This window comes from Podospora pseudocomata, chromosome 3 (assembly GCF_035222375.1).
Source record: "Podospora pseudocomata strain CBS 415.72m chromosome 3, whole genome shotgun sequence".
Classification (NCBI taxonomy): Eukaryota; Fungi; Ascomycota; class Sordariomycetes; order Sordariales; family Podosporaceae; genus Podospora; species Podospora pseudocomata.
This window is the reverse complement of record NC_085887.1, coordinates 3,991,558-4,015,983: the sequence shown is the minus strand read 5'-3', so window position 1 is coordinate 4,015,983 and position 24,426 is coordinate 3,991,558. Positions and strand designations below refer to the sequence as shown.

The following is a 24,426-nucleotide window of genomic DNA, read 5'->3' as shown; positions in this document are numbered from 1 at the left end:
GCCTTGATTATGTCATCTGAATGGGACGTTGAAGAACATACCTGCCGTCCTCGGATGCTAGACCCGGCTTTCCCTTCCGGGCAGGAGATTGTCGATCCGAACCTTAAAACCAAGAGATGCTGCCGCTTTCGTCTCTCTTGCTCTCGGCAGGCGCTCCCAGTTTCCCCTCCTCCCACGTCAACACCATGCAGCGCGTCGCAGCTCTCGTCGGCGCTGCCGCCGCCCTGTTGGGCGCCGTCTCAGCCATCGACCCACCTCGCCCCCCCCACCAGCCTGTCGGAGGCGGCTCCAAGCTGCTCACGTACAATGTCACCACGGGCAGCCCCGGCGCTCTCTCTGTGTCCACCACCGGAATCACCTGGGCCCAGACCGACAACGACGGCGACTTCATCACCCTCGCCTCCGACGGATCGCTTGTCTTTGAAAACGTCGCCAGCGGCAACAAGACCACATTCCTCGCCTCCAGCAAGATCCCCGCCGACTATTGGGACTACTCCATCTCCCACGACCAGACCAAGGTCTTGTGGGCTGTCGACTATACTAAGCAGTATCGTCACTCCTACTTTGCCAACTACCTGGTCCAGGATGTGACCACCGGGCAGACCCAGCAGCTCGTGCCTGGTTCCAAGGGTGATATCCAGTATGCTACCTGGAACCCTGCGTCGTCCTCCCAGATTGCCTTTGTCCAGGGCAACAACCTCTTCCTCTGGGACAATGGCACCATCAGCCAGATCACCACCAACGGCGGCCCTGATCTTTTCAACGCTGTTCCCGACTGGGTCTACGAGGAGGAAATCTTTGGCACCGACCATGCGCTCTGGTACTCTCCCGACGGCGAGTACATTGCTTACCTGAGCTTCAACGAAACCGGAGTCGAGACCTTCACGATTCCCTACTTTATGGACAACCAGAAGGTCGCCCCGGCCTATCCCCGTGAGCTGGAGCTGAGGTATCCCAAGGTCGGCACCACCAACCCCACCGTGGCCTTCCACCTCTTGAGCGTCAAGGACAAGAAGACGACCGAGATTCCTGTTACTGCGTGGGCAGCCGATGACTTGATCATTGGCGAGGTTGCTTGGTTGACCGAGGAGCATGACAAGGTCATCTACCGCGCTTTCAACCGTGTTCAGGACCACGAAAAGCTCGTGGTTGTTGACACCACCACCAAGACCTCCACCCTCACCCGCCAGCGTGATGGATCCGACGGCTGGCTTGACAACAACGCGGCCATCAGCTTCATCGGCTCCATCACGGAGCAAAAGGGCAAAGGAAAGGGCAAGGCAAAGGGCAAAGGCAAGGGCAAGGGCAAAGACGACGAAAAGGAGTACTACCTTGACTTGTCGGACGAGTCGGGGTGGAACCACATCTACCTCTTCTCGGTGGACGGCAAGGACAAGATTGCTCTTACATCGGGCAGCTGGGAGGTTACCGGTATCAACAAGATCGACACCTCCAGAGGACTGATTTACTACACGTCCACAGAGCGCCACAGCACCGAGCGTCACATTTACTCGGTTTCCTACATCACCAAGAAGAAGACTCCATTGGTTGACGACAAGGTTTCTGCCGTCTGGTCCGCTTCCTTTTCCACCGGCGGTGGCTATTACATCCTGAGATATGCCGGCCCCAACGTCCCCTATCAAGAGCTTTACAAGATCGATTCCAAGACCCCCCTCCGCGTCATCAACAACAACGACCGTCTCCTCAACAACCTCAAGGAGTACAAACTTCCCAACATTACGTATCACGAACTTGACCACCCTTCTGGCTTCAAGCTCAACGCCATGCTCCGTCTCCCCGCCAACTTTTCTCCCGACAAGAAGTACCCCGTCTTGTTGACTCCCTATGGCGGCCCCGGTGCTCAGCAGGTCAACAAGGGAATGCAATCTTTTGGCTGGAACGCCTATATTGCTTCCGATCCCGAGCTCGAGTACATCACTTTTACTGTGGACAACCGTGGCACCGGTCTCAAGGGCCGCGCTTTCCGTTCCGCGGTCGCCTCCAACCTGGGTGATCTTGAGGCCCAGGACCAGATCTGGGCCGCCAAGTGGCTGGCCAAGAATCCGTGGGTCGATGCCTCCAAGATTGGTATCTGGGGCTGGTCGTATGGCGGGTATCTCACGGCCAAGGTGGTCGAAATTGGCGATCCCATCATCTCTCTGGGTATCGCCACCGCTCCCGTCTCGGACTGGCGCTTCTACGACACCATGTACACCGAGAGATACATGAAGACACCCGCGCTCAACGCTGCTGGATACAACAAGTCGGCGGTGCACAACACGGACGGCTTCAAGAAGATTGCCGGTGGCTTCCTGATTCAGCACGGAACCGGCGATGACAATGTTCACTTTCAGAACGCTGCCGCCCTCGCTGATCTGCTGATGGGAGACCGCGTCAGCCCAGAGAAGCTCGAGGTGACCTGGTTCACCGACTCTGACCACAGCATCCGCTACAACTCGCAAGGCACGTTTGTATACAAGCAACTGAGCAAGAAGTTGTTTGAGGAGAAGAAGAGAACCGGCACCGGCGGCAGCCACCAGTGGAGCAAGAAGGGTATGGGCAAGAAATGGGTTGCCTGAAAGTATGATATCATTAGGTGATAGATGTAATAGCATAATAATACTTGTCAAAGTCCTTTTACGTAGGCAGCAGCGAACAAGAGCCATACATGCGTTTTTAGTTCGTATTTAGACGTGAAACGGTTGCATGGAGGATTCGCTACGACACTACAAGCATGCCGAGCAATACTAGAAGAGGCATCGGAGGAGGACAGCCGTTCGTCACTCTTCCCGTCGGTGTTTTTGACATTTGACGTGACATTGGCGGGCAAGAACCATCTCCGACAGCATCTGACTGCGTTCTGAACATCGTGTATGCCTGAATCCCTCGCTCGAAAAGATGGGCCGATTTACCCGGCGCCCCGTTCAGCGTAGAGCTCGTGTTTCTCCATGCGGGGAATGAGCCAGCCAAGCCATTGGAATGCATCCTTCTTTTTTTAGATTGTCTCTTTGAAATCATGATATAAAGACCACCTTGGGAGCGTCCATCATCGGCCGTGTCAACCGAACCAGCCACGCAACTTCAAACATCTTCACCATGCAACTCATCACTTTCCTCTCCTTGGCCGCCACAGCCACGGCGGCTGCCAGCTCGCATCTCACCAAGAGATGCTCGCCAATGTACGACCCCGAACTGGCACTCGGATACCTCCCTCCTGCTCCCTGCTGGCAGACCTTTGACCCCGCCTGCCAGCCCCAGCTCAAGAATCCAATGACACTCATCGCCAATTACAAAATGGCCGTTATCCACGAGCTGAGCAGCAGTTGCGTTGGCGAGATCGAGGAGGAGCTGGCTCGCGAAGCTGCTGGACGCAAAAACAACAACTGGACCAGGACGCAGGGCAATCTCCACCTCATTGGAGATGGAACGCTCGTCATCTCCAACATGAGCGATGCTGCTGTGGCGAGATATGCCGGGCTGCGATATCCTGGTGTAGGCCCTAGCGGCCCCAGCGGCATCAGCACCATAGCTGTGCCAACAGCGACGACAATCTAGACCACGAGAACCTGGGGGTTAGGGATGTGCGGGAGTAGGCATTAAGGGTACTATTAGGAATTAAGCTCTAGATTAGGTCTATCTCTTATCTCTACGATTTACTTGTCATCTTTCTTACTCTGAAGATGTAATAAACTCCAATCGCAACCGCAATGTTGAACGCGATATACGCCCACATGATTCCAAAATTCCTCCACCTGTCCTCCCAAAAGATGTCGACTCCGGCGAGATATTGGTCCGCAACGCTAAACCCGCAAAACCTGCACCCTTCAGTGTCGAAGGGGTTTTGAAGCGAGCCCGAACCCTGTCCGGCCAGAGGAGAGAGATACTGCGCGCAGTTCATTCCCTGGGGCGGGTCAAAGATCAAGGTCTCCGACACGGAGCACTCGACTGGCCTCTCGTGCAGCACAGTCGACACGATTCCGCTGATCCAGTATGTGAACGGGCTGACGTAGTACATAAACACCCAAAACCCGGGCAATGCGATTCTCGTCTGGAGCACACCGCTAAAGATGGTGCTCATCATGGTCAGGAGGATGACAATGCCAGCTGCGGCGTGGGCATCCGGCATGGCGACTATGGTCATGTGCGCAAAGGCGCTGGCGTATATGAACAGCTGGATGATGAAGAGCAGGATGAGGCCCTGGCGGGAAGATGCCTGGCCTGTGCCGACAACGGGATAGTAAAAGCACACATATGTGAGGATGCCCGTGAGGATCTGATAGGGAATCTCGACGACGATATTGGCGATGAGGAACGCCTTCCAGGAATACGCCTTGGAAGGGCGCTCACGAACTTCGTAGAGAGATCGTTGGGTGATGAAAAGGGGTTGGATCTTTGAGCAGTCAGTAAGCTGGCGGACACTTCAAACATTGATAGGTGAACGAACCTGCTGCACAAGTGTGGTAAAGATGGTGGTGACCATGAACACTGCAAAAACAATATTTCTCATACCACCCTGGGTCCCGTCGGCTTGGTAAAAGGTGAAACCAATAAAGAGGCCGGACATGATTCCCAGTGCGAACTTGGCCAGGACATATCCCGGCATTCTCCAGTACTGCTGAAAGATGCGCCGTGTCACCTCCCAGACCTGCGCATGGAACGGCATGGCAAACTCCGAGTTTGTCTCTCCCGCAGCAGGAGCGGCGACGGTGTCTTGTTGTGAAGAAGAATGGATCCTGTCAATCTCGGCGAGAACATCCCTGAACTCGTCGCTGTCCTTCCAGACCGAATGCCAGTCCTGGCCCTTATTGTTGACGCCTTCGGCCACAATCTCGAGCATGTACTCGGCAGGATTCTCATCGTCGCCGCAGTGCCTGGCTCCATGGTGCTCAAAGTATTCCAACAGGGACTTGGAGTTTTGTCCAATGTTTCCAAAGTAGACTGTCTTTCCCCCCTTGGCCAGGAACAGGAGCCGGTCAAATTGTTGAAACAAGATGGCATTGGGCTGATGAATAGTGCACAACACAGCCTGGCCAGCATCGGCGAGCTTACGCAGAAAGACGCAAATGGCCCAGGCGCTCTGCGAGTCAAGGCCGCTGGTGGGCTCATCCAAGAACAGCAACAGTTTGGGTTTAGCCACCAGCTCAACGCCAATCGTGAGAAGTTTTCGTTGTTCGACGTTGAGGCCCTCGCCTGGAATGCCAACAACAGCGTTGGCATATTCCTCCATGCCGAGCATCTTGATGACTTCTTCGACAAACGCAAATTTTTCTGCTTTGGAAACCGTCTTGGGGCGGCGAAGCATGGCGCTGAAACGGAGACTTTCTCTCACAGTCGCCGTATCCAGATGGAGATCTGATCAGGATTAGAAAAAGTTGGCAAGGGCGGGAAACAGAAAACATACCTTGTTGTTGCACATAACCGGTTTGACGCTGAAAGTCGGCCCCGAATGGCCTGCCGTTGACAAGCATGTCCCCGGTGACAACGCCGATGCTGGTGCGCTGGGCGAGAACGTCCAATAATGTCGTCTTGCCGGCGCCAGAAGCGCCCATCAGAGCCGTAAGCGTACCTGGTTTCACCCATCCAGAGACATGGTCCAACAGCCGACGCTTGCCCTCCTTGACATCAATATCGTACACCACATCTTTCCAAGTGAAGATGTCCTTCTGAGGCTCAATGGCACTATTCTCGGGGTCTTGAGCTCCCCTTTCCGCCGCAGCACCGCCCTCTCTCCCGCGCTCTTCATCTCTACCCTTTTGCAAGTGAGAGGGGACATGGCCACGCTGAAAGACCAAGGCTTCGGCTGTGCTGGTCACGGATGAGTTGAGCTCCACGGCGGCAAAATACACGCCCATGAAAAAGATCAAGAAGCCGATGAGGATGCCAAAGTTTCTCCAGACGTGATCGTACGTGTACTGGTAGGCCACAGAGATGTATGCATCTCCGTTGACGGTTGACCTTCCAGCGACCGCTCCAGCACTGGCACAGATCCAACTCGAGCCTTGCGGAGGAGAGTATGGCGGGATAATGTCCGAGCAAGTGAATTCCCTCCCGTGGAACTCGTTGGCGACCAGGATCTCGAAAGCGTAGTAGATGGGGTTGATCCACCGAATCCAGCCAAACCAGGGGTGCATCTGCGGCACAGGAATAATGTAGCCAGTGTACATGACCAGTGCCAAGGCCAACACACCAGCCAACGCCATGGCCTGGGAGACGGTTCTGGTGATGGCCGCCAGAGTCCGGAAAATGGCGCTCATGACAAAAGTCGAAATGTACGAGATCAAAAAGTAGAGAAAGAATTGAGAGGGTGTCCGGCCAAGGCCGGCTAGAAAGTAGGCAATGAGATTGAACACGACAGCTGCGGCAAACTTGATGGGCAAGTCGGCCACAATGCCAGCTGCTGCTTCGGTGGCGGGATGGTAAAACGCGTAGGAGTGATGTTTTTCGACAATGGGTCGCTGATCGTAAAGACTGTCGATTTCCGAGATGGCGGTGAGGGCGTTCAACAGGATGGCCATGAACAAGACAGATCCCTTGCCTTCAAAACCGACAGTGGCATCGGGGTTGCCGTAAAAAATGGAACCGATAATGAGGGCCAGGATCAGATTGGCACCGACATTGACCAGAGTGGCCGAGATATCGTTCCAAACCCTCTGATAGGCGCGAACAGTGTTGTGCTTGATCTGCATGGGGATGCTGATGATGTATGGGGAGCCTGGGCGGACGTGTTTGGCCTGCTTGTGATTCTTGGTCTCTCGCAGATGGCTCAGACTTTGGATCTGACGCTCTCCCTGAAACTCTTGGTCATACGCGACCATTTCTTCTTGAAGGGCCTTGAACTCGGGCGAAGCAAGCCAGTACTGCTCAAAATCCTCGGGTGTCCGTGGCACCTTTTGTTCCATGCCAGGTCGAGGGATGCGTTCTTCGGGGTTGGTAACTGATGTCAAAAAGTCACCAGTGGTCTGACGAGGAGGGCAGAACCAGCCCTGGCGCTCAAAGAAAGCTTTTGCCGCATTGGCAGGGCCAAAGTAGATTTGACGGCCGGCATAGAGGACTGTTGTCTTGTCGAATTCGTCGTAAATGGCTTGACTGGCTTGGTACATGGCCACGGCATTTGCCGAGCCAGCAATGTTGGAATAGAGTCGAAGGGCCTGGACAAATTTGAGGGCTGAAGTCGAGTCAAGACCTCGTGTGCTGTTGTCCCAAGCCGAGATGGGAGAGCCGGCCACCATCATCTCGGCAATACTGACCCTCTTTCGTTCGCCACCAGAGACACCTCGCACGTAGTCATTTCCCACCTTGGTGTGATAGGTGTGGCTGAGACCAAAAACAGCCATGACGACGCGGGCGATGTACTGGCAGTATTCAGATCTCGACATGCCCTCGGCCCGGTTGGAGGGGGTGCGCATTGCAGCGGCGTGTTCAAGGGTTTGACCGACTGTGAGATGGGGAAAGTGCTTGTCGACCTCTTGGTTATACACAACCTCGCCCTTGAACTCCTTCTTCATCTGAGCCTGAGAGGCGCCATTGTAATGAATGACGGACCGCTTGCCGACGTCCAAGCCGTAGAGCTCTCCGCAGAGGCTCTTGAGAAAGGTGCTGCATCCTGATCCAGGACGGCCCAGAACAGCGAGAAGCTCGCCACTCTTGAGCAAGCCGTTGAAACCATGCAGAATTTGCTTCCGCTCCTTTTTGTGACTGCCGAATAGTTCTCCGAGTCGAAAGGGGGCGAGAAGAACTGAATCGACCGTTTCTTGAAGCTGCAGAGCTGAACCCGACCCAAAGACATCCAGGTCCCGAAAAACAACACCCAGGTTGGTTGCCTTGTGGCCTTGCTTGTTGAGTTGTCCGACAAAATGGCGTACCCATCGCGTCACATCGAAATGGTCTGATTCGGGATCCAGTGTCGGGTCATCCTTTGCAGTCGGTCGACGCACATGAGATTGATGTCGAGAGAGAACAGATGCGATTCTTTGGAGTTCCGAGGCATCGGTGTCAATCATGAAGGAACGACGCCTGTCCTGGTAAGGATGCTGGTCAGCGAGTGTGTCGCCTGTCCCGACCGTGCTCGCGGCACCGCTCGGTGGTGCTCCCGCCATGGTGTCGTTTCTTGGGCCTTTGGCTTGGCCGGCTTTGCTCGATGATGCTCCTGACGACTGTTCTTCACATTTTGTTTATTACACTTTTGACTGTGTGTATTCCGTCTGATGGTGGAGACGTCATCTCGGCATCCTTCCGTTTCCATGTCACGCCATTGGCATTGCGATGCCGAATGTTGGCGGAGTCGACCCGGGGATCCACAAGCAGAGCCTCAGCGATGCGTTATCGACTGGAATATGTGGGGCTTGACCTCGGGATCAAACCGATGCTGTTATCTCGAGAGACTGTCGGTCCCTCTCTGCCCCGTCTTTCGGAGAAGCGAGCTGCCGGCTGCCTTCCTGGCAACATTTTTGATATTTTATCTGTCATTCAGGGTCAGCGGATGGATGCAACGCTTCGATGACGAACCCCTTTCACATGTCAGCATGGTCTGTCTCGTCTCCAGGCATGCAATATTTGACCGTGTCAGTTTGCTAAGCAAATCTTGACTTTTTTTTTTGTTTATTCCTATCTCGATCGAGGTATGCCATGCTGTAAGACTAAAGACACGGCTGACTAAACTTTTGTTTATGTTTTATTTTATTTTACTTGGCACCGTCCACAGCAGCCATATTGTAAGTGCACTTCTTTATCCCTACACATCTCAAAAATTCAGAAGACTTTTGCTTTCGGCGAGCAAGCATAGAGTCACCAGAGTCTTGCTTTCACCGTAACCTGCATGCCACGATTAGCAGCTTCCCCCTGACGGTTGAGTCTTGTGTAAAACCTTTTCATAAAACCTCTGCGCCTAAAATCACAAATCTGGTAACGTACATTATAAGCGAGTCGCGCATATAAGCGAGTCGCGCACTGGCCATTGCGACGCTTTCTCTCTACACTTAACATCATTTTTCTCTACAACCCAACATGCCACCTACTTTAAAGGAAGCGAGGGTAATCTTAGCCCTTGAAGCTCTCCAAAAGGACGAAAAATTACGCCTCAGAGCCGCAGCTAAGCTCTATAATGTACCACCATCAACCCTCCGTGACCGACGCGCTGGCCGGCCTGCACGACGCGACACCACGCCCAATTCGAAGAAGCTCACTCAATCAGAAGAGGATGCTATTATTCAATACGTTATTGAGCTATGTGCGCGAGCTTTTCCACCAAGATTGCGTGGTGTGGAAGATATGGCCAACCAACTGCTACGCGTACGCGACGCGCCCCTGTTGGCAAGCTCTGGGCACACAACTTCGTCAAACGCCAGCCACAGCTCCGTACGCGTTTTACACGTAGATACGACTACCAGAGGGCCAAGTGCGAGGATCCAAAGGTCATCAGCGAGTGGTTCACGCTTGTGCGGAACACCAAGGCCAAGTACGGTATTGTGGATGACGATGTCTACAACTTCGACGAGACTGGGTTCATGATGGGTATTATCTTCGCGGGCATGGTAGTTACGACCTCAGACGGCCTTAGCAAGGCGAAACTGGCCCAGCCTGGCAACCGCGAATGGGCAACGGTGATCCAGGAGTCAATGCCCTCGGCTGGGCTATCCCTCCCTTCATCATCTTGGCCGCACAGTACCACCTTGCTAACTGGTACACCGAGTGCAACCTACCGTCTACCTGGCGCATCGCAACCACCGATAATGGCTGGACTACCAATCCGGTAGGCCTAGATTGGATCAAGCACTTCGACTATCACACAGCGTCCCGCACAAAGGGCAAATACCGGTTGTTGATCCTCGACGGCCACGAAAGCCACCACTCGACTGAATTTGAGCGCTACTGCCAGCAGAACAACATCATCACGCTCTGCATGCCTCCGCATTCTTCACACTACCTCCAGCCACTCGATGTCGGCTGCTTGGGGCCATTGAAGCAGGCGTACGGCCGCCAGATCGAGGACTTGATGCGCATGCATATCAACCACGTAAGCAAGCTCGAGTTCCTCTGTGCCTTCCGCGAGGCCTTTTTTGCCTCTATAACAGAGAAGAATATACAGGGTGGCTTTGCAGGTGCTGGCCTTGCGCCGTACGATCCAGAGAGGGTGCTTTCCAAGCTAGATGTAAAGCTTCGTACGCCAACACCTCCAAACTCACGGCCCGGCACTGCACAACCTTGGGTCTTCCAGACACCACACAACCCCCGAGAAGCTGACTCGCAGTCAACGCTTATCAAGACTCGCATTGCCAACCATCAAAATAGCTCCCCGACTTCAATGTTGGCTGCTGTGGACCAGCTTGCTAAGAGTACAATGGCTGTGATGCACCAGGTGGCTCTCCTTCGTGCAGAGAACACTTCACTCCGCAAGGCCAACGAGGCACTAAGTAAGCGCCGGAGAGCCAAAAAAACACGTGTGCGGCTCGGAGGATCACTTACTGTGCAAGATGCAAAGGATATACTTGACCAGAAGGCCGTGGGTGGGGAGGCAGCGCAAGAAACGCAGCAGGATGGCGGTAATGCAGGGGGAGCTCGTACGAAGGTTCGGTGCTGTGGTGTGTGCGGCAAGCCTGGCCATAATGCACGTACATGCCAGGAGGCTGCAGAATCATCTGATTCATCTGTTTCTGATTCAGTTATTGTAGTTTCCTAGTGTTGTGGTTGTGTAATTGAGGGTAGTTGTGGTAGGGTAACAGAGAGTGCGCGACTCGCTTATATGCGCGACTCGCTTATAATGTACGTTAGCTCCTAACGATCCATATCTCTCCCGACGAAATACATTCTTATATGCCACCTACCAAATTGCAGGACCCGTCGATTTATTTCGTTTATTCCTCATGCAAACCCTCTCATGCGAAACCCTCTCTTCCAGGCCCTCCATTCTCATCTCAATTACCTGTACGCCGCAAATCAAAGAATGTGCTGACCTTGTCACAGCAATCATGTTGAATTGAGAACCGGTTATGCTTAACCTCAAAGAAAACCCCCTCTCAATCAATCTGCCTTTCCTCAAAGCTGAACGTCTGCCACTGTAGTGGATCTAGCATTTTGAGCTTCCTTTTTCAGAAACTAAATCGGGCTTTAGGTTTCCAGCTGCTCAGTTCTGTTGGTTCTGTTTCTCCGTCGTGGTTGGTGATACCCCGCGCCACTGACGACGTGGCAACCACCACCATGGTTGTAGGATTTCAGGGAATAAGGTTGACGATCTCGCCCGGTCTAGGCAAGATCGCGGGGAATAAGCTGAGTATGCGGGGGAACGTGATGCGGGGGAGCCGGACGTGCAAACCGAGGTGGCCCGGGATTTGCATCATCATCTGAGGCATGCCAGGAAATAAGCATAGGTTGGCATGTGGGATTAAAAGAAGGGTGGTTGGCCTCCTTGGTGTACTCATTCAATTGCCTACATGTCACCTCTCCCACCAGTCAAAATGAGTGTTCCCGGAGCTGCTCTGTCCGAAAAACACGATGGCGGTTCACAGTCTGAGGAAGCAGAACGCAGCGAGATCGAGAGGACGGGAGAGTCGTTTGCTCACTTGAATGAGAAGGCAATTCTCCGCAAGGTAGGTACCTAACACACCTAAGGTATGCCCGACCATTGGAAGACCCTGCATGCTGACTATCGACAGATGGACATTCGCTTGATTCCGATGCTTGCCCTGCTGTACCTACTCTCTTTTCTGGATCGTCAGTATCTCTTGTTTCCCCAAGTGTCCAATTCTGACCTGTTTTAGGTGGTAACATTGGCAATGCCAAAATTGAAGGCCTTCAGGAAGATCTTGGCTTGACGGATGACCAATACAACTGGTGTCTCACAGCCTTTTTTTTCACCTATGCCGCATTCGAGGTTCCCAGCAACCTGATGCTCAAAAAGATCAGGCCTTCTATCTGGTTGCCAGCCATCATGGTTGCGTGGGGCGTGGTGATGACCTTGATGGGCATCGTGCACAACTTTACCGGACTCTTGACAGCTCGCATCTTTCTGGGCGTTACCGAGGCTGGTCTGTTTCCCGGCGTTGCTTACTACCTCACAAACTGGTACAAGCGTGAGGAGATGCAGTTGAGACAAGCCATGTTCTTCAGTGCAGCTTCCATCGCCGGCGCATTCAGTGGACTTTTGGCATTTGCCATTGGGAAGATGGATGGTGTTGGGGGACTGCATGGCTGGCAGTGGATTTTTATTCTTGAGGGTATGTTCAACCCCTGCTTTTCTGGAGTGCGAGCTAACAACCCAGGCATCGCAACCGTCCTGGTCGCCGTCTTGGCTTTTTTCACTCTGCACGACTTTCCCGAAACAGCGACTTTTTTGACCGAGGAAGAACGAGCATTTGTCGTGTTCCGTCTCAAGTATCAAGGGCAGAGCAAGAGGAACGATCACGCTATGGTGGCCCAGGCCGATGATTTTAAGTGGAAATATGTCAGACAGGCGTTTCTGGATTGGCAGATTTGGGTCAACATCTTTGTCTACTGGGGGGTATGTTGCCCCTGAACCCCTGGATTTCTCCGGTGCTAACACTTCCAAGATTGTCTGCCCGCTCTATGGCATCAGCTTATTCTTGCCAACGATCATTCGCACGCTGGGGTATGAGAGCAGCACCGCGCAGCTCATGACGGTTCCCATCTACATCACTGCCGCCATTCTCGCCGTCATTGTAGCTTACTTTTCCGATCGGGTGGGGCGAAGAAGCCCGTTCATCATTGTTCCACTACTTATTATGGTTGTTGGGTTTTCCATGTGAGTTTCCATCTGCTTTGGGAGAAAACAAGGTAACTGACCAGATTAGGTGCATCGCCTCTGGAAACCCGCGTGTGGTGTATGGCGGAGTGTTTATCGCAGCTTGTGCCATCTACCCAGCTTTTCCAGGCGTCATTGCTTGGCTCTCCAACAACTTGGCAGGGTCGTTGAAGCGTTCAGTCGGGATGGCGGTCCAAATAGGTGTCGGAAACCTGGGAGGTGTAAGTAAACAAGTTAATTACGGGAACAGGACTAACACGATATCAAGGCAATGGCATCCAACTTTTATCGGGCAAAGGATGCTCCCAGATATCGACTCGGTCATGGTTTGGAACTTGGGTTCATTGGCGCCGGTATCGTCGCTTCGCTCATCCTGCTAGTTGGGTATAGCACCGCCAACAAGAAGAGGGCAAGGAAGATGGAGGATGGGGATTTGGGTCGTTATACGCAACAGAAACTGTCTGAGAAGGGCGACAAGGCCATTACATTCCGATATGTGTATTAGAGGTTACATGTTCAACAGCGAGACCAAAGCGGACAGAAATATGACACCCATTCCCACACCAATGACGCCCGTTCCGCTCTCTTGGTCACCACCTTGAATCTCCATCCCCAGCCTGTCCATCTTTGTTGTCCACCCCGGTTCCAGCAGCAACATTCGCAGGCACAACCCCTGAAAAAGAAATCCCTTCCCTGTCCCAACCCCATTGGGAGCCACACAGTGTAGGGCGACGGCCTAGTGAAGTCGCTGCCCGCGAAAGTGAGACCAGAAAAGCAGGAGAATTAAGGAACAACTTGATATTACAGAGGTTTTTTTTAGTTAAGTTCAGAAAATAAACAGTAAACGAAAACAGCCCTAAAGCAAACCAGGTGTGGAGTCTGGTGAAAGGTGGGCCTTTGTAGGCGCCCCGCACCCCCCCACAGACAGCACACTGCCGTCAAAACTGAAGCTATCACGAATATCCTCCCAAGCCTACTATATGCCCAGATTCCTTCCGTGTGCCTTGACTCCTTTTCCCCATGCCTTAGTAGCCTTTTTCCTATACCAAAACAAGTCATTTCGCATATCTTAAACCCGAAAAATCTCGCATTCCTAATAGCTATATAAACTTCGCGTACTTCTCCCTTTATAATGCCTTTATTGGTTTGGGGTGCGGCTTCAGGCCTGAAGGGTATAAGTGAGCAAGTGGGGCTCTCGGAGGATTCGGGGGTTCAGGGGTCATGTATATAAGCGGTCTGCTTCTGACATTCCATTTTAGACAGGGCATCGACTTTTATCTCTTCAAGATTTTGTGCCTTGCACGCGTGCAGGTAATTCTGGCCCTCTGATCAGGCCGATCAGGTGCTTATTATGTGGTCTGCGAGCCCATAGAGTCTTTTCTTTGTCCTACGTGGAGTGCGGCCTGCGAGCGAGCCACTGTCACGCAGGTGTGTCCATTCAGAGACCTATTGAGGGTATATTTGTGGTGTTGTGGTTGTTTTTGTTTGTTTTCTCACCATTTCAATATACCTACTTAAGTACCTTATGTATCTGTACCTATACGCTCATGCACTGGTGCGTGCATCCCCGGCTGCCCGGGCCTTTTTTCTCGTTGTAGGCTCGAGCAACCAGCTTGTCTCAGCTCCCGATATGTCCTCAGGCTGACAGCTTCGGTATCAACCTTTTCTCTCCGGCATTCCCAAATCCTGTCACACTGCCACTAAAAGTGTATTTCAAGGTTCAGCCTCTCCAACGTAGTTCCCGTAAGGTACTTTGCCAAGAAATACACCAAAGGCGTAAAGATTGCAATATGAGAGTAAAAAGTTACCGAAGAATGGTATCCTAAACTGTATCGTAGAATACAGATTATAGGCCTCAAGGAACAGTCGATAGGCCTTAAAATATAATCACGAGGCCTCGAAAGACAGTTATTAGGCCTTAAAAGATAATCACGAGGCCTCAAAAGATAGTCATTAAGCCTTAAAGAATAATCAACAGGCTCCAAAGGATAGCTATCAGGCCTTAAAATACAATTAATAGACTTTTAAAAAGACGTTATGCCATTAAAAATACTCTATAGGTGAATTAGAATAATTGAGAAGCTGGTTGATCATTATGAATACGATAGTTTTGCGGGAGAGTTTACTTTATATTAAAAGAGTTAAGAGGCTCTCCTTTTAATATCTTGCGCAGCTCGAGGGTCTCTGGTTTACGCTGGTCCCGGAACATCTTTCCAAACATCCATTCAACGGGCGCAGGTACGTACCTGTCATCGTCTGATCAACCGTTGAGCGAATTGATCCTCGTTGGCAATCTAGGATTTGGGTACCCACTCACTCCATAGTCCCGTCTTCAGCTCGCTAGAACTGATGGGTGGATAGGGCCAGTAGTGTTTGATGGGTGACAGCGCCTTGACGGGGGCGTTTTCAAGCCAATCCCTGGGATGTGACCGAATGCTCAGGTAATAACATAACCGGAAGTCTGTGAAACCAATGAAAGCCACGATCCAGTCCTTCCGGATCATAATCTTGCCTGGATTGAGGTCCTTCAGGAAGCCCATCTGGCATGTCCGCCAGAACTATCGCTCAGCCTCAATCACATGCTCGAGGACCAAGGTGCGCTCGTTGTCCCGCACCTGTTTCTTTTGCAGAAGCATGTTCTCTCTCGTCGTACTATCCATCAGCTCGAGCAGAATCATGCGCACCCATCGTGGATGACCCGGAATGTGAGTCTCAACGCAGAACGTCGAGGCATCAAAATATTGGGGTGCACACCTACGATGCCCCTCCTCCACCATATTTTCCATGAAAATGAAAGAACTGACTTCAAGAGCACAGTCCAAATCGGCGCGGGTTATGCAGTCCATGCCTTCATCTTCTTCATCTTCTTGAGTTGGGTCTGGGTAATCAACCGCGTCGTAGATCTTAGCAATGTATTGCACTGATGGATGTTTTTGAAGATGACACTCTACAACAGTCGAGCCGCCGTCTTCCTTCTGTTCAATGTATCTCTCGATGACGAGCATCTCCTCGTCACGATCGATATCTTCCAGTGTTTCCCAAGGACTAGGGTCCAATGGAGGGTTATCCACTGCAAATTGAAGTCGGTGATGTCAATGTTCGACATTGACTTCAGGGCTCGCCTCCCAGTGGTTGGGCCCGAACGGTTCCGGAGGAATGTGAGTTCGAATACTGAGCTTGGTTTCGCTTGCATAGCACTCCCTAGCTGGGGTGATCTGCGAAGGGGCTATCGAGACAGGGCAAATATAGGATATCATGGCGTCGGTGATGGTAGAGTATGTTGTGAAGAAGGAAGGAGATTCATAAAAAGAAATAGGGCTGGCACACGGCTCAAATCGCCAGCCACCGCAGTAGCTCCTCATTTTGCAAGTTGAACGAGGCGTTCGGGAACCAAACACAGTTTCGATCACGCACCTGTAGCTGGCAGCTCCAAGCGCTTCAAGGTTGCGTCTAGGCACCTAGCGCTGGCAACTGCAAGCGCCTCAACAAAGGCAGTGCGCTGGTGCCTTATCTGGCAAATGCAAATACCGTGGACGGTTGTGAGATGCGAGATCCACCTCCACTTCTTGAGAATCCCTCTACCCATGCGGCCGGGCCTACCAAAGTCTTCCCAAGCTGTCAGGATTGTAGCAGGTCCAAAGCCGGGCAAGAAGGCTTGCCATATGGCTGACTCGGTAGCGCATTTTGAGCAGCGGGTGATCCTGTTCTTGCCCCTAAAATGATCGAGCTCGTTGGGGACATTGTGATTCGAAAAGAAGTCCGTGTGTACTTATTAGCAGGGAAATGGGAGGGGCAGATACGGGTAAGAGAACTGGAGGATTTTAGGAGACAGATTGCCAAACTTGATGTTTACATGGAAAAGAACTAGGCTTTGTCTTGCCATTTCTTGATATATCACCAGAACAAGAATGCTACCATGTACTTCCTGGTCGAGGGAAATGCGTTGCCCCTTTTGGATTTTGGTGGGGTGTGTACCTAGACTGCCTGTGCCACCCTACCCCCCTTCCCTGTCAGCAGAGGCTACGATCGCATTTCAGAATGTCCAAATTGAACAGTTTAATTGGAATCAGTCCCAAATAAAACTGACGGTCTGATCATATAAAACACCTACCTACTCAGCATGAGACTCATGCCCGTCTTACATACCTAGGTACCTTATATTATACCTACCTTATCAAGACTCATGGTCTCATACCTTCCTAGTTCCTTGGCATCAGCTGCCGCTCTCGCGGGCTTAGTTACTGCAGTTAAATCATTATGGGAGCTGTCTCGTGTGATCAAGAAGAAATACGAGTAGCGTATGCTGAAGGATCATGCCAATGAAATTAACACCAGACTTCGCAGGGCTTTGCGAAATAGCAAAATTTCTTATTAAAGCTATAACTTCTGGAAGAAAAAAGTCCTGGTTGCGGTCTGGGAGCAGGACCGTATATTAAGGTGCTCGAAATATGGAGTCCAGATCCGTGGGCTGACCATAAATATAAAATCTAGGTGCCGCCCTACTTAATATAAAGTCTTATTTATACTGGGATTAAGTTGGATCGGCTAAAGCTTTTTAGTAAACGCAAAGTAGTCTTAGTTCTGTTAAATAAATATTTCGTTTTTATTTGTGGACGACAGACATAACTGCATGTAAACTAACTTGGTGTAAATGGAAAAGTTCCAACCTTGTCTCTTGAATTCTCTTAATTGCTCATGCCCCTTGCCCAGCCCTGGTTCCCAGCCCTCGCTCTGGCGTTGTAGGCTCTTCCCTCCTCGTCCAAGCCGTGGAGATCATGAAGATACTCTTTGAACTGTCTTGTCATTTCGCAGACCTGCTCAAAGTCCCTCGAGTCGAGAGTTGGGCCTTCATGCTCCTTCTTATCAGTCTTCTGCAGGAATCGGAATTCCGCCAGTGCCACTGCGGTTTGGAAAGCTGTCGGTTCACGGTTGTGTTTGTCAGTATCAATGATTTTGCCGGAGGAACTTCATCAGCTGGACGTACCATTCCGGATCTCACGGCCATTCCATTCCAGCTTTTTAACCACTTCATCTTCCAAGACGTATCGTTTCGCGCGCCCAGTGATGATGAAATCCTGACGCTCGTCGGCCAGTTTGTCGAAGAACTGTGTCCAGATCTGGCGACGGTTATCCTCACTGAGTGGGTCGTATTTGATGACGATGTGGATTCTGGAAATGAAGGCATCGTCAAAGTAGCCGATGCGATTTGTAGTGAGAAAGAGAATCCCACGATAATACTCGATGCATCGGAGGAAGACTGCTACTTGTCAGATCCCTAAGCTTCTTCATGCAAGGAAAGAAGACGTACCGGAAACCAAGCTGTTTCGTTTGAGGTCGCTCGCCATGCGCCGCTCAAGATACACATCAGCTTCGTCAATCAGCATCACAGCACCCCACTTCTCAGCGAGCCGGAACCACTTGGACAGTTCCTCCTCCATTCTGATCTCGTCTGTCCCGATATCTCCACATGTCAAAGACAGCAGAGGACGGTTGGTGTACTCGGCGATGCATTCCGCGGTCTACCACTCTGTCATGTCAGCAAGAACTTCTATCTCGTAAATGTGACAAACACAAACTGACATAGGTTTTCCCAACGCCAGGCCCACCGTGTAGGAGAAAAATTTGACCCTCGCCCTTGTTCTCGATGTAATCAGCCCTCCATGACTTTGCCAACATGGAGTCCGGTCCAGTGAACTTTTGAACAAGCGCCTTGATCATTTCCTTGCGCGGAGCAGGCATAACTAATTTATCGATGGCGTCGGCATGAACTGTAGGTTCAAGACAATGGGCGACGTCGAGTCCCTCTAAGTCCCGGGATGAGCAATTGATCCAAACTCGAGTTAAATGTGGGTAACACTTACGCCATGATCGGGTCTTCAGGATGAATCCGTACAGAAGGGATTCACATAGAAGATATCGATGGTTAACTCCATAAGGGGAATCAGCCAGGGTAAGGTCCCTGTCCAATGACGGGTCTAAAAGGTCGTAGCATGCCCAAGGGAAGTTTAGCGGTGGATGTGCCCGTCGGCCATGGCTAGAGAACAAGTATGAGCATCGCATCCAAGCTCATGACATTGATGAGGGTCAAGACGTACCACTCTCCACATGCGCAGAGCGCCAAATCCTCTCCAGTGTCATTTGTATTGCAGATCTTGGGGGCGTAACGTGGAAATTGGAAATAGTACGATCCGGGGTCGACATAGGCTCTCCCATCAAACTGTCATCGCGTCAGGATCGCATACCTGTGAGAAATGAAGCTCTGAAAAACATACCTGTCCATAGTCTCGCGGTGCATCAAGATTGTCTCGCCTGGACGTTCCTTTGAGATAGTTCACCATGGCGACATACCAGGGCTTATCGTCATCTTCGTCATCCGGGGTTTTGCTGACATCGTTGTCCTTCCTTTTCTCAACAAATTCCCCTTTGTAGTGAACTTGTTGGCCTCGTAACAGATCATACCATCTCTTCCCACTCTCCTCCAGCATTGATTTCATCTTCCCACCGTCTTCGTCGTCGACGAATCTACATGGGAACACCTTGAGTGTAGTGATAGGGCGTTCCCCATCGAAGTGAGGAATTATCATCTCAGTTGAACTCCGCCCCACGAAACGGCCGTCATATCTCAGAGACCACAACAGGATTTCATAGGACTTGAATGTGTGCTTGAAGTCTGAAAGGATGCCGTTGTCAGTGGCTACCTCTTGCACAACAAATGCAGATAGCTTTCCCCGAGACTCAACGTAAACTGTATCACCAGGCTTGAACAAGAGCCAGAGCATCTGGAAGGTGCACGCGTTTCTGGAGTACCGTTCCTGTTCGAGCCGGATTTTGTCTTTGTAGACAGAGGTTCGGAGAAATCCAAGTAGGAGTCCTAGATGATCGAATGTTTCTTTGTCGCAAGGCTTGGGTCGAGCTGCTGTAGGGGGTGTCTTGTCGTCCGAAATCTCATTGTCCGGGTGATAGGTCTTTTGGTAGTCTTCCAGCGCACTGAGGTGATGAGCAACCACAGCATACGGCTCCTTCAACTCCAGCACCTTTCCGCCGAAGGATATACCTGGGTAATAGCTAACGACGGCACCGAGGGCATTAATCAATGCTTGAGAGTTGATGGTGACGCGGGTGGAGAGAACATTGACTGAAATGTTCGGATTGTTGAGAATGCCAGTTCGCAAAATCTCCCTGACTTCGTACTCGTAGCGATGCTTTTGCGGTAGGTGTGATGTCTTCAGAAGAGTGACAATGTTGAACACTGATGGTTTCTTCTCCAATATTCCTTTACGTGCGGTTTGAAGGTCGAAAGAGCCGCTCCATGCCTGCGCAGCAATGCGATTTTCACCCGAGTCGAGGTATTCAAGGGAGTGGGATATTTTGGGGTTGCGACCGCCGCTAGTGCCATCGTCTTCATCTTCGTCCTCCAAACCCGCTGCCTGTTTCAACGGCTTCTCTGACAAATCCTGGTTGCAAAGGGGACACTCCCAGTACCCAAATTCCAACAACCCCACATGAGATCGACCATTCTTTGGACAATAAATAGCCGCTGAGTCCTCCCACTCCATCTTCTTCTTGCGGTCTGTCCCAGTGTCAGCGGCTTTATCCGCTTCGGCAGCTGGAGCACTTGATTGCATGCCCTCGAGCTGTGGTGTCACCGAGATGTCCTCATGCTCCGATGACGCCCCTGACAACTTGTCGTGCATGGGAGCATTTGACATGGTTATAGACCCCGTAATAACTGTGATCTCTTCATGAATGTGGGAGCTGTAGCTTGTTGCCATTTGGGAGTGGTGGCTGCTCAATGTTGAGCATAGCCGGGATATAGAGAGTGGAGGATGTGGGAAGGGTGGACTCGAAACCTCGAAGAACTGGCATTTTAAGGGCAAGCTCTCACTCATCCCAGAGCCTTGCGAGCAGAGCCTCTTACCCCGCTCTTGTAAAGCCATGTGCCTTCGTGCTGCAGATTCCTGTCCACTTCTGTGGCAGATAACGCTCGGGAAGTTGTGATGCAGGGGTGGACGTGGCCAGAGAGGGGTACCTGTTGGGGGCCAACAATGGAGTGATGGTGAATTTTGCTGTCGCCAGCATGTTACATCTCTGGTGACTGGTATCTTCTGGCACCAATTATCGAACTACACAGCCACACTTGTCTACCTTACTCTTGTTGCCTGATATGCATGTTCAGTTCCACAAGAGCAAACGATCCGGCACCTTATCTCCAGTCTCTCCCCAATCTACCTTGCACGCGCAGAAGACAGCCCCGGACACCAAACGTCGCAATGAATAGTTCCTTTACGACGACTCCGGAAACTACGACAATCGTTCGAAGTTACAGCTTAAAGGTTGGAAAGGAGAACCCTAGCAATGTTCTGTCTCAGGCTCTCGGTAGCGCGACCAAGCATGACGAAGAAGGTGACCTGAGGGCGCGCGTAACAGCTGAGGAGTGGCACCGATGGCTCTATGGACCTTCTCCAACTTCGGACGCTTCGATCTTCAGCCCGCTGGAGCGAGAGCGAGAGGAGCTCATACGGGTCTGGCAAGAGTTTCAGCGAATATTTGTCAATCCAGGCGCAGACAACATTTCGGCACTTGACTCCCACAGAATTCCAACCATCGCAACACTGCAGGCCGCTGTCGAGGATGCCCACACGAACTGGGAGGTGAAGCACCAGTCGGGATTTGGCAGAGCTAAAACTCGATTTCGGGAGTTTATTGAGACGATGAATGACCACTCTTACCTGTTCAAGTTTGTTCCCGCACAAGACAAGTACCTGAGTCTCCTGACGGGGGTGGTAGCCACCGTCGTCAAGGTATGCAGCCAACCTAGAAATCTTTCAACTTTGTCATGATTTGAGCCACTGACACAACCCTGCTCCAATAAAAGACGTCACTGAATTATCAAAAGATTGCCGAGGGCTTCTCGCTTGCACTGGTGGAAATGAGCGCAAACCTGAGATACGTCGAGAAGAAAACCCATATTGCAAATACCGCAGAAATGCAGCGGCTCGTGGTCGAACTTTACGTCAAGATCTTCAAGTTTCTCTGCCACGCAATGTCCTTCTTCCACAAGCGTCGCAAGAGGTTTTTTGCGTCTTTTGATAAGACCTTCTACGATAGAAGCGTCCAGGCCATGGTGGATGACATCCAGAAGACTATCAAACGCATCAAAGACGAAGCACAGCACACGTCAGAACTTCGGATCGAAGAGATAAACTCGAAGGTTGACTGGCTGGTCAGGTTGCAAGAGTTGGGTACTCATAGCCACGGAAATAGCCAGCAAGAAATTGATGACAAGAATGCAACGGCGGCAATTGGCTTTAAGAGGCTAGGTGAAACTGCAGTTCGCCACTTGGGGCTCGTTGAGGAGCAGGTGAGGCTATGTAAGTGTCTTTTTATCTTTTCTGTTGGAAAAAGTGCACCATGATTTGCCATGCCATCGTGTCGGGCAATGCCCACGTGGTGCGGCAAATCTGGGCTCGTACAGTGGCCAGTCAGGTGTTCTTTGCCATCGGGCGCTGAAAAGGACACTTGTTGGACACCAGGCCGATAGGTAATCTTTGGTGCGATCATCTACAACATCACGCTGACGACCTTCCTTCATCATAGCTATAATTTCTCAACAGCAGAGCAACACAACATCCTCGACTTTATATTTGCAAGACATCTCACAGCGAACAACGACGAACACGGAGTTGTCGATCGAAAGTGTGGAAGTAGAAGAAGTAACAGGATCAACAGGGTCTTCAACAGGTTCTTCAAAAGGTAGCGAATCTTCATGATCTCCAGACATATAGTGCCAAGTACTGATTGTGGACTGCTTAGTAACCGTCATTGAACCATTAACCCGCTACGAAATGCACCAATATTCCCATAACCTCGACCCGTACATCGAAGACGGTGCGGACGACATTATCCACCGCGCTCTCATCCATGGAAGAGACCCTGTTATTCCTCAAGAGGTGTTCGTAGAGTTCAGCAAATGGGTGGGCGGAGCTAGACCTCCCATCATGTGGATCGAAGGACCGGCAGTTTCCTCATCCGGTTCCGTCCTCTCTCAAGCTGCTATTGAAGCTGTTAACACCATCGCCAACGCCGGTACTCCATGCATATCAGTGTTCTGCAAGTCTCGATACAACTTCGCAACACGGGGTCTTGGACACACAGATGCAGCAGTCATCTCACTATACTACTCCGTTATCCGCCAACTTGCTCAAATCGTGCCACCTGAATTTGAAGGAAGCCCTGGACTGCAAAAACACTGTTTCGAGCGTCTGGATGGGTCGCTTGAAAGCTTGGGGACTGCCCTCGCGATAATCAAGGCTCTTCTCAAGCATGCACCGCCGTCCATTGCCTGGGTTATTGATGGGCTACAGTTTGCTGGGGGGAGTCAGGATGGTTATGCACATATTCAGGACTTCATCCAAGTCTTGCGAGATCAAGAGCAGGAACGAACATCGAGGGTATGCTTCACAACTGATGGGCGAAGCCAAGTGCTGGACCGTGGCATAACGGTGCGGGAGAGGGTGGATGCATCCAGGCTGGTTCAAGCTAGAGGAGGAAGAGCATTCCCGGGTGCAGTTTACATATGAAGGTACCTAGATATACCCCTTGCCTTTTTCGGTACGATATTACATATAGTCAGCTTTCGTTCGCTTCTTTTGGTCTAATTTTATCCCAGCATTAATCATATACCATCCCAGCATCAGGCAGACTTTACCCCAGCTTGAGGTAGACATTATCCCAGCTTTACCCCAGCTTGAGATAGATATTATTCCAGTTTATCCCAGCTTGAAACAGACATTACCCCAGCTTTACCCCAGCTTACATGTAGGTTAAATATTATCCCAACTTTACCCCAACTTGGAGAAGTATTATCCAAGCTTTACCCCAGCTTAAAATAGACATTATCCCAGCTCTAGATAAACCTCACCCCAGCTTTATATCACCCAGCTTCATATCACATCATCCCATCTTCATCCTACACTATCCCGCTTAAAGTTACATATCAACCCAACTTCAGAGGACCTTCATCCCAGGCGCTTGAGGATAACTATAATGCCAACTTCACAGTATCAGTACAACATCAGTATCTTCTTATTTCGAAGAGAATCTCATCTGAGTTCACGAGCCATTATATCTCAGGCTCAAAGGGCCATTATCCAGACTCAGTCAGCCACTTTTGACCGGCTCAAGTCCCTTACCTACATACAGGAGGCGAGTCCGTATCAATGGCGGATAGACAAATGCGGAAACTCGTAGCATAGCTATACGAGTCTGCCGGTTGATGGAGTTGCAATAATACAGGGGGTACTGAAAGCTGACATCAGTCAGCATCCGCGCATAACCAGAGCTAAGTGATGATGACTAGAACCAGGAAAAGTGGACGTGCCCCTGAACATCAAGTGCTTTGTGCGAAGATAAAAACTAATTATTGTCCGATACGGCATCGTGAACACACTCAATGCAACAGATCGGAATCCACTTGTCAGCATGTAGATCCAGATCACCATGCGTTTGCGACATGTAGGTACCTAGGTTCAAGTTGACTTTTACGAGCTTCCTTCGTTGGTAGCGCTGACAGCTGATGCGTGTTCCACGGGGTAGAGTTACACTCACAGGGTTGGCTAGTAGAAGCCAAAGGCAGAGTCGCGATGGCACGACTTGCTGGAGGTATCATCGTT

General features: G+C 51.2%; 7 protein-coding genes across 7 annotated transcripts; 5 read left to right on the top strand and 2 right to left on the bottom strand.

Annotated features, from left to right (window-relative positions):
* Positions 1 to 185: 185 nt before the first annotated feature.
* On the top strand, positions 186 to 2,579 carry dpp4 (Dipeptidyl peptidase 4; the record flags this gene model as incomplete). Its single annotated transcript, XM_062889379.1, has 1 exon — positions 186 to 2,579. The coding sequence occupies one exon, from the start codon at positions 186 to 188 to the stop codon at positions 2,577 to 2,579; it is 2,394 nt and encodes a 797-aa protein (XP_062745406.1).
* A 517-nt stretch (positions 2,580 to 3,096) lies between these two features.
* On the top strand, positions 3,097 to 3,555 carry QC762_310820 (uncharacterized protein; the record flags this gene model as incomplete). Its single annotated transcript, XM_062889380.1, has 1 exon — positions 3,097 to 3,555. The coding sequence occupies one exon, from the start codon at positions 3,097 to 3,099 to the stop codon at positions 3,553 to 3,555; it is 459 nt and encodes a 152-aa protein (XP_062745405.1).
* Positions 3,163 to 8,269, bottom strand: QC762_310830 (uncharacterized protein). Its single transcript, XM_062889381.1, has 3 exons — positions 5,402 to 8,269; positions 4,445 to 5,352; positions 3,163 to 4,390 (listed from the first exon to the last, which is right to left on the bottom strand). Exons 1-3 carry the CDS (start codon positions 8,094 to 8,096, stop codon positions 3,647 to 3,649), a joined length of 4,347 nt encoding a protein of 1,448 aa, XP_062745404.1. The 5' UTR covers positions 8,097 to 8,269; the 3' UTR covers positions 3,163 to 3,646.
* A 2,511-nt stretch (positions 8,270 to 10,780) lies between these two features.
* On the top strand, positions 10,781 to 13,321 carry QC762_310840 (uncharacterized protein). The gene is given in 9 exon segments (XM_062889382.1): positions 10,781 to 10,861; positions 10,876 to 11,128; positions 11,138 to 11,582; positions 11,649 to 11,706; positions 11,754 to 12,209; positions 12,255 to 12,493; positions 12,543 to 12,754; positions 12,804 to 12,975; positions 13,023 to 13,321. Coding segments are annotated over 7 exon segments (1,530 nt in total). The 5' UTR covers positions 10,781 to 10,861; positions 10,876 to 11,128; positions 11,138 to 11,426; the 3' UTR covers positions 13,260 to 13,321.
* A 5,645-nt stretch (positions 13,322 to 18,966) lies between these two features.
* Positions 18,967 to 20,310, bottom strand: QC762_0060270 (uncharacterized protein; the record flags this gene model as incomplete). The annotated part of the gene is made up of 2 exons (XM_062883592.1): positions 18,967 to 19,667; positions 19,716 to 20,310. 2 exons carry the CDS (start codon positions 20,308 to 20,310, stop codon positions 18,967 to 18,969), a joined length of 1,296 nt encoding a protein of 431 aa, XP_062745402.1.
* A 714-nt stretch (positions 20,311 to 21,024) lies between these two features.
* QC762_0060260 (uncharacterized protein) lies at positions 21,025 to 22,169 on the top strand (the record flags this gene model as incomplete). The annotated part of the gene is made up of 2 exons (XM_062883591.1): positions 21,025 to 21,555; positions 21,630 to 22,169. 2 exons carry the CDS (start codon positions 21,025 to 21,027, stop codon positions 22,167 to 22,169), a joined length of 1,071 nt encoding a protein of 356 aa, XP_062745401.1.
* A 583-nt stretch (positions 22,170 to 22,752) lies between these two features.
* On the top strand, positions 22,753 to 23,334 carry QC762_0060250 (uncharacterized protein; the record flags this gene model as incomplete). Its single annotated transcript, XM_062883590.1, has 1 exon — positions 22,753 to 23,334. One exon carries the CDS (start codon positions 22,753 to 22,755, stop codon positions 23,332 to 23,334), a length of 582 nt encoding a protein of 193 aa, XP_062745400.1.
* Between the last annotated feature and the right edge of the window lie 1,092 nt (positions 23,335 to 24,426).